We start from the raw sequence: 8,479 nt of genomic DNA, 5'->3' as shown, positions 1-8,479 counted from the left end.
AAATAAGAAAAATGGTTTGTGGCTGTAGCTCCAGGTAGCTTTTGAGGGTGGGGCAGCCGCAGGGCTGTGCAGGTCCTTGCTTACATTCTGAGGGGTTCAGAGAGAACACCTACCCCAGGAAAGAGACCCAATACAGCAAAACCCAGAGACTTTCATCACAGCGTGGTAGGGCGGTTCCAGGGCGGTGATCCTGGCACGCAAGTAACCACAAAAGGTAAAAACAAAACCAGACAGCAACCCCCCTGAGATCTTCCCTTTTCCAGGACGAGCTCCAGCAGGGACCCCCCCCTCAGGCTGAGGGGCCACGGTGGGCTTCAGAGCTTTGTAGAAGTGTATCACAAGGGACAGAGAGCTCACCTACCCTCCCCCTCCGCAGAAGTGAGCCCCGCGCGCATTTACTCTCGAAATATGAATCACATTCTCCTCCTCATTTCTGCTTTTCACAGATTACCAAAGAGCTGTCAGCTGTTTCCAGGGGAATCCTAGTCCTGGGGAGGGGCAAGGATGGCGGAACTCCCTGCCTCTGTTGCAACTGGGGTGAGTGCTTTAAACTGGGCTCTGCCTAAGGGCTGTTTTCACTTTCTGGAAGTAACTTGGGCAATTGTCAGTAGCCATGGTTACTGGGGCCCTGGCAGAGGCACTTGCTAATGAAAGGGAGGTACCAGGCTAGACTGGCTGGCCGCCCACGGGGCAACGCAACACAGGTGGGTGACTGCAAAACCACTAGCGAGCCCCGGGCATGAGGCACATGTCATTCTGTCCAAAATAAAAAACCAAAGCCAGGTGTCATGTGTCACTATGCTCACGTGCCATTGGTTCAAAACCGTTCTCAGCTGTGAGACCCTGAGTCTCAAACGAGAACTACAGCTCGACTTGGCTTACAGCCAACCCTGAAGACCAGGACTTACTCAGGAGGGTAGCTCCCAAAACTCCCCTCTGGTCTCCACATAGCTCTGCAGCTTGTGTAACCCCCCCCCCCCCAAAGCACTTTAAAATTCAAGGGAGGGTCAGGGCTGGGCATGGTGGTGCATGCCCTTAATCCTAGCACTCAAGAGGCGAGGCAGAGGCAGGTGGATCGCTGAGTGTTCGAGGCCAGCCTGGTCTACAAATCGAGTCAGGACAGAGAAACCCTGTCTAGAAAAAAAAAACAAAAACAAAAATAAAAAACAAAAACAAAAAAAATTAAAAGAGGAGTCGGCGGGCATGGTGGTGCACATCTGTAATGCCGGCAGAGGTAGGCAGAGTTCATGGCTAGCTTGGTCTATAGACTGAGTACAGGCCAGGCAAGGCTGGCTACTCAGAGAAACCATTTGAAAAACCAAAACCAAACCAAAAAGGCAAGGGGAAAAAAAAATCCTGAAAAGACAGTTTACACCACAGACTTTTCTCTCTACAAAAAACCAGAAACTTCAAAGGCACGGGGATCTGAGTTTTCAGCTAGTCCGGTTTGGGTCTACGTATTAAGGCGCTGTTCCCCGCACCTAGGAGACAGGCAGTCAGGTGGACGGACCTTTGAGTTCCAGGCCAGCCTGAGTTCAGGCCAGCTGTATCCTAAAACCAAAAAAGAGCAATGAAGAAACCCATACATACTCAAGTTTGGCCAAAAACCCAGAAGGTACCAGAAAAGTTTTTAATTTCCCCTTTTTTCCTTTTTCTTTTTAGCTCAGAGATGGCCACATCACTTGGACCAATACTTTTCCCAGCTCTGGGGAGCAAGGGGGCAAATTATGGTTCAAAGTAACAGACTTAAAAATAGCCTGTCCTCAATCCTAAAACGCCATGTTTACATTTATAGAACCCACAGGCCCTGCCAGCTGGGGGCTGCAGCTGGTGACCTTGGCCACAGGCGCGGCTCCCTCCCTGTCCCCTCGGGACCTCCCCATCCCATACACATCACTGCCTTGATTCTTCCAAAGATCCAAAACTTTAATTAAAAAAAAAAAGTCTTATAAAAATGAAGCAGGCGGCAAAGATGCCATCGTCTCCCTTATTAGTAATACAATCTGGCACGGTCACTTATATACATTATAAAAACGTTGGGAACAGTACACTTAAAAGGCATTTTTCACAAGGCATCTAGCCTCGATCCTCTAGTGGGGACCCGAGGGAAATGAAGTCAATTATTGCACCATTTTGAAAACATTCGTCAGAGGCCCCCTGTCTTCTTCCCCAGGGGTCTTCAGTCACGGTGGGGGCCGGAACAGGTGGCGGAGTCATTGTCCTGTGTGGCCACGCTGCCTGGCCCCTTTCTCAGGGTCCAATAAATAGCAGTCAGTCTTCAAGAGGACGGCGCCCTGCGCGTGGGACCCGCCACGGCCCGCAGGAGCTAAGCCCCTCCGGCCCACGCTACATGTGCCGCTTCATGTGTAGGGCCAAGTGGTCAGATCTGGAGAAGGCGCGGTCGCACAAGTGGCACTGGAAGGGCCTGTGACCTGTGTGTTTACGGTAGTGGCGGGTAAGCTCGTCTGAGCGTGCAAACTTCCAGCCGCAGCCGTCCCAGTTGCAATGGTAAGGCTTCTCACCTGTGGGGGGGGGGGGGAGAGGGGATGACACTGAGGCTCCGGTTCTCCAAAAAAGCCTACTTTGGGCACCCAGCACCCGATGGCACCTGTCCCCTCCCTCACCATTCTCATCTCTGCCCCATCTAATCTATAGACAGAAAACTCTGGGCTCCTGAGGCTGTCTCCCCAGGAGGCTCAGGTGCGCCCCGCCTCTAACATTCTGAGATGAAGTATCGAGTATCCCAGGCTAGCCTTGGATTCCCGGTTCTCCTGCCCGGTGCTGAGATGACAGGCTTAGGCCACTACGTCAGCCCTCTGAGCCCTCTCCAGTTCCTTCAAGTATGCCCCTCGCAGACCCTAAGCTTGCACTGCCCCGAATTCTTGAAAAGTGAGTCCCTATAGCCAACCTGTTAACTGCCACGCCCCTTTGCCCGGGCTATCCACTCCCCTTCTGGTCTCCCCGCCTGGCCCCGAAGTCGCGGCCACCCACCTGTGTGCGTGCGCAGATGAGCCTTTAGGTGCGAGCTCTTGGTGTAAGTCTTGCCGCAGTTGGTGTAGCTGCAAGTGTGCGTGGCGGCTCGCTTGCGGGGCCAGGAGCGGCGGCCGCGCTTGGGTTTGGCCTCCAGAAGCTCCAGTGGGGACGAGGGTGGCGTGAGGAGACCGCGCGTGGCCGAGGGAGCCAGGCCTAGCGCTGCCGCGGCGGCGGCGGCCGCGTCGTCGAAGAGCCCGAAGGCGCCAGGCGCGGGGGGCCCGTAGTGCAGCGCGGGGCCGGGACCCCCGAAGCCGGGGCCAGGGCCGAAGGGCGGCGGGAACGGGTTGCGGGGACCGGGCGCGGGGAGGCGCGCGGGGCCGTCGGGGCTCAGTGGTGGCGTGTCCGGGGGCGGCGGGGGACGGCCGGCGGGACCCCGCATGCATGCACCTGCCGCTCCCGGGGTGCCCTCGAGCTTCAGCCCGCGCGGCCCGCGAGCCAGGCCGGGCGCGCAGCCGTAGCCGCCGCCGTCTACCTCGGGGGGCTCGGCCTTCACCAGCCGTCCCGGGGGTGCGAGGAGGAAGCGGCCGTGCAGAGCGGGCCCCTGGGGCGCGTCCAGCTCCGGGCGCAACAGGTCGGTTCCCAGACCAGGCGCGGGGGTGCCGTAGGGCGGCGGGGCGCCCGACTCCGGGTAGTAGAACGCAGGCGGCGGCGGCTGCGGCGGCGGCTCGGGAGGATTTTCGGCGCCCAGACCGTCCAGTCCCATGGACAGGATGAAGTCCAGCACGCTGTTGAGGTCCTCATCGGTGCCGCCCGCCTCGGGCTCATTGCGCGGCCAACGCTGCGGGAGACAGGGCACGGAACTTGAGCGCGGGACTCTACCTGGCACCCCCCAAAGACCGTCTAATTCCCAGGCGCCCGCGGTCTGCACCCTGTGCACGCCAGTCCTTCTGCGCGCGCGTCCTCAGCCCCTGCGTCCGAGGTCTCCCACCCGAGAGCCTGCAAACGGCGCCCTCAGCCCGTGTGTGTCCACCTCGCTGCTCCCCCAGCCTGAGGTCTCATTATCACTACTGACATCTAACTCCTCGCAGCCTGATGTCTCCCACCGCAGCCCGCGGTCCGCACCCCGGACCTTGCCATCCCCAGTCTTCGCCCTTGCGCCCACACACTCTGTGGCCGCTGCCCTGCCATCCGCGGACCCTCGCAGCCCTCACCTCCTGGAGGCCGCGCTCGCACGGGCTAGCGAAGGTAGCAAAGGACGGCAGGATAGGCTCGCTGAGCGCCATGGCAGGGACTGTATGTGCAGCGGCCCGGCCCGCCCAGGCCTTATAGGCGCGGCAGGCACGGGGGGGCGGGCCAGGAGGCGGCGGCGGAAACGCGTCCCGGATGGGGACGAACTCCGGGCTCAGCCTAAATTTAGCCGCGGTATATAAGCCTGGCGGCGGCGGCAACGGCGGCCACTGCGGGAGCCCCGGCTGAACGCCCCAGACCCCGCCCCCGTGGCCGGGCCCCGCCCCCGTCCGTCCCCATGGCGACGGCGTCAACACGCTGGGCACAACAGCCTGCTAGCGCGGGGGTGAATGCCGGGTGAAGAGGCTTCCCCGGTGTCTCCCCAGCCTCAGGCCCCGGGAAACCTGAACCACCAGTGCATGAGGAGTCTGGGGTCGGCGTGCTCACTAGAGGAACGCTCTGTGAAATCCTTGTGTGAGCCTGACATGTAACCTACTCTGGGAGCTCAGACAAGAGGAGGAAGAATTTGGGGGCATGCCTAGGCTATAGGAGGAGTTAAAGGCCAGTCGGGGCAGTGGTCTCTCTCTCTCTCTCTCTCTCTCTCTCTCTGTGTGTGTGTGTGTGTCTCTCTCTTGTCTCTGTCTCTCTCCCTCCTTCCTTCCCTACATGTCTCTTTCTCTGTCTTTCTGCCAGTCCCTCTGTCTCTCTGTCTCTCTCCCTTCCTCCATCTCTGTCTCTGTTTCTCCGTGCACACACAAAGAGAAGCATGGCATGGTGGTATATGCCTGTCCTCAGAACATTTGGGAGGTTGAAAGCGTTAGGTTCAAGGAGGGACCTGGCTACAAGAGACCATGTCTCAAAAAAGAAATAAACACCAAGGGCAGGCAAGATGGCTCAGTGTCTGCTTATAAGACAGGAGTTCCCATAACTCGTCCTGGGACCTCCACTGTGAACTGAGACACATGCACGTGCAAATGTAAAAATAAATAAATAAATAAAAGTAGCACTGTAATAATTAAAAGTTATAAGAAATAAAAAGCACCAAGTCTTTGGGAGCTTTTCACCTCCAACACATACCTCAGATAAACCCTTCAAGTTGCAGGGAAACTGAAGCAGGGTTCTGGGAAGTGTTGTTGTGTGGCAAGAAGGGCAAAGGGTACTCAGAGGGGGGTAGGCGTGCCACATAAATATGCATAATACCCACAGGGCCAAAAAGAAAAAAAAAAAGGGAAATAGTGGAAGTGGAAGGGAATAGAGGAAGTGTGTGGTGGCCTGGGGGAGGGAAGATGGTGCAATCTGACCTTCACACAGGAGGCAAATGTTGAGGCAAGATCTGGAGAAAGCAAGAGGGAGCCAGCCGGGTAACAGAGGGAGAAGATTAGTTCGAGCCATGACCTGAGCCAGGCAGTCAGGACAAAGCCAGCCTGGGTGGTTGGGTGCAGCGATACCGAGGGCCCCGGCGCAGGTTCCTTATTGACCTGGCAGTGCCCCTTGTCCAGCACTGCGTGTGCGTGGAGACTGTGCTCTCCCAACACTGGTGGAATAGAGACGCTGCTCTGTAATGTCAGCCTCCAGGTGTACTCCCAGGTCCTTGCCGTGACTGTCAGAGAGGACATCAACACGGCAGTCTCCCCTCTCTGTACGTGAATGGAATTCCTACTAGCCCCAGGAGGCAGGGCGCAAGGCTGGGTTGGTTAAGGAAGGCCTAACAGAAAGTTCTCTCAGACTGAGGGACCACCTCAGCCCCTTTCCACGAAGGAGAGAACACCCTGTGTTTCTCAGACTGAGAAAAACCTAGCCATAGCTGTGTATTAGGATCTGAACGCCGTGTGTGTGTGTGTGTGTGTGTGTGTGTGTGTGTGTGTGTGTGTGTGTGTGTGTTTTCCTTTACCATAAGAAACAAAAGATAAGATTTGAGTCATTTTCCTCAAGGTTTAGGATTCTGGGGCACCACTGAGTGGGGAGTTTTGCTTACTCTCTCTCTCTCTCTCTCTCTCTCTCTCTCTCTCTCTCTCTCTCTCTCTCTCTCTCTCTGTGTGTGTGTGTGTGTGTGGTGGGTTTTCCTTACACAGCCCAGGATGGCAGTCTCTCGGCCTCTGCCTCCAGAACGCAGGGATCACAGGCCACACCACCTGCACCGGGGCCTGAGTCTGCTCTGAACATGTAGGTGTCTTTTCCTTTCATTCCTAATTAACACAAAGGGACTGACATCCAAAGCTACCCTGAGTTGGGCATAACTCACCCTGTGGTGTTTTTAAATCTGTGGGAGGCCTGGAGTGATGATGGTTCAGGGCTTAAGTGTGACCGCTTAAGTGTGACCCCACGCACCCACATGGGGCCTGGAACCTCATTTGGGGATCGGGACCCTGGTATTTAAGAGCTGGAACAGAGTCCCTCAGGGATCCAGGGAGCGACTGTATACTAAATAACACAAGACCCACTGAGGGTGCATGCCCGTCATCCCAGCGCTGAGGGGAGGCCGTGGCAGGATCATCAGCTCAAAGCCAGGCTAGGTTCTTCTTTCTTTCTTTCTTTCTTTCTTTCTTTCTTTCTTTCTTCCTTTCTTCCTTCCTTCCTTCCTTCCTTCCTTTCTTTCTTTTTTCTTTTTCTTTTTCTGAAGAGCCGAACTGAACTGCTGTGATTTCTGCACAAGCTCACACAAATAAATAAACACAATTTTTTTTTTTTAAATGAGGGGGCTGGAGAGATGGCTCAGCGGTTAAGAGCACTGACTGCTCTTCCAGAGGTATTGAGTTCAATTCCCGGCAACCACATGGTGGCTCACAACCATCAGTAATGTGATCTGATGCCCTCTTCTGGCCTGCAGGTGTACATGCAAACATGCCACTCATGTACATAAAATAAATAAAAAAATGTTTAAATATTAAAAAAAAATGCTGGGGTGCTCCCAGGGCCCGAGGTGCCCCTAGCCTGAAGGGTCTGAGGCAATCTCCTCAGGACAGGTGCTCCTGGTGCTCATTTGCAAATCTGCCCCCCCCCAATGCCTTGGTGGGCCGCTTTTGAAATTCATATTTTCTCTTTCTGCATACCCTGTCTTTGCGGGGCTCTGTTCTGGCTTCCACCAGCTTCTGTGCCCAGGCTCCCCGCTAGGTCTTTTGAACGATTGCAAATAGATTGTTTTGTTTGCTTCTTCTTGCGGTTCACTTCTTTTGTCTAAGTCTATGGCTTACCCTTCATCACATCTTTGGAAAGATGTCTTTCCTCATAGGTGGCCTGCTTTCACATTCTCCTAAGGGCACTATTTGCAGAGCACATTTTGAATAAAATGTCTTTTGTGTATCACTGTGAGTGCACACGCCTGTGCTTACGGCTTTGGGGGAGGGGTGTTCTCTTTCTGCTGTCTGGGTTCTGGGATTGAACTTGGGTCACCAGGCTTGGGAGCAAGAACCTTAACCCCGTGACCCATCTCACTGGCTTCTGTGTCGTGGGGCTCAAGCCGGCCTCAGACTTGCTATGCTGACCAGGGTCTTGGGCACGGGAGTCTCCTGCCTCAGCCTCCCGGGCCTGGGATGACAGGACTCCACCGCTAGCCTGGCGTTCATTTGTGACTTTGGCAGAGTCTGACCTCAGGGTTTTTCCTTTCCTCGGTTGCACCTCTGGGTCTCCGGGTCTCGAGGTCCAGGACCCGATGGACTTTAGTCTCTGCCGTGGCTTTTGGACTGGGGTGAGCTGTGACCTGGGGCCCCGTGCCCTGCCCGAGCCAGGCCTTTGGGTTCTCAAAGCGCAAGACGCATTTTGTGTGGTTGTTTTGCAGGCAAAGGCCTCACTCGCTCCACTGCTGCTGCTCTTTTCTGAGCTTTCTTCTTCTTTTCTATGTTTTAGCCATCATTAGGGTGAGTGTGCACGGCCGTGCACACATACTGTGAAGGCAAGCCACATGCCAGGTGTGGAAGTCATTGGGCAGCCTAACACTGAGCGGATTTCAGGGATCCAACTCTCTAGTCTTGCCAGCAATCACTTACCCGCTGAACCATCTTGCCTGCCTTTGTTTTTATTTTTTAATTTTGGTGTTTGTTTGAGACAAGTTCTCACCGTGTAGCCCTGGCTGGACTGGAACACACATGCACACAGGCATGCATGTACGCACATGCGCGTGCACACACATTTATACATACAGGGACACAAAATAAACTTAGCCCTAAAAAAGAAACAGCTCAGGTTGCTGTGGTGTGTATCTGTTACCCTACCACGGGGGAGGTAGAAGTGGTAGGATCAGAACATCACGGCCAGCCTGGGCTACAGGCCAGCCTGGGCTACA

The 8,479-nt window shown here is 55.4% G+C and overlaps 1 protein-coding gene across 1 annotated transcript; it reads right to left on the bottom strand.

The window, feature by feature from the left end:
* Window positions 1–1,905: 1,905 nt before the first annotated feature.
* KLF2 (KLF transcription factor 2) lies at window positions 1,906–4,339 on the bottom strand. Its single transcript, XM_084760747.1, has 3 exons — window positions 4,185–4,339; window positions 2,992–3,811; window positions 1,906–2,522 (listed from the first exon to the last, which is right to left on the bottom strand). The coding sequence occupies exons 1-3, from the start codon at window positions 4,254–4,256 to the stop codon at window positions 2,347–2,349; spliced, it is 1,068 nt and encodes a 355-aa protein (XP_084616873.1). The 5' UTR covers window positions 4,257–4,339; the 3' UTR covers window positions 1,906–2,346.
* Between the last annotated feature and the right edge of the window lie 4,140 nt (window positions 4,340–8,479).

This window comes from Acomys minous, assembly GCF_964271855.1.
Source record: "Acomys minous genome assembly, chromosome: 15".
Lineage (NCBI taxonomy): Eukaryota > Metazoa > Chordata > Mammalia > Rodentia > Muridae > Acomys > Acomys minous.
Note: the sequence above shows the minus strand (reverse complement) of the source record. Positions and strands in the feature narration are given on the sequence as shown.

Coding starts and splice junctions, on each gene's coding strand:
- KLF2 (XM_084760747.1), bottom strand. CDS start 4,256: ATGGCGCTCAGCGAGCCTATCCTGCCGTCCTTTGCTACCTTCGCTAGC. Junction 3,812..4,184: donor GCGAGCGCGGCCTCCAGGAG/GTGAGGGCTGCG, acceptor TGTCTCCCGCAG/CGTTGGCCGCGCAATGAGCC. Junction 2,523..2,991: donor TCATCTGCGCACGCACACAG/GTGGGTGGCCGC, acceptor CCCCCCCCACAG/GTGAGAAGCCTTACCATTGC.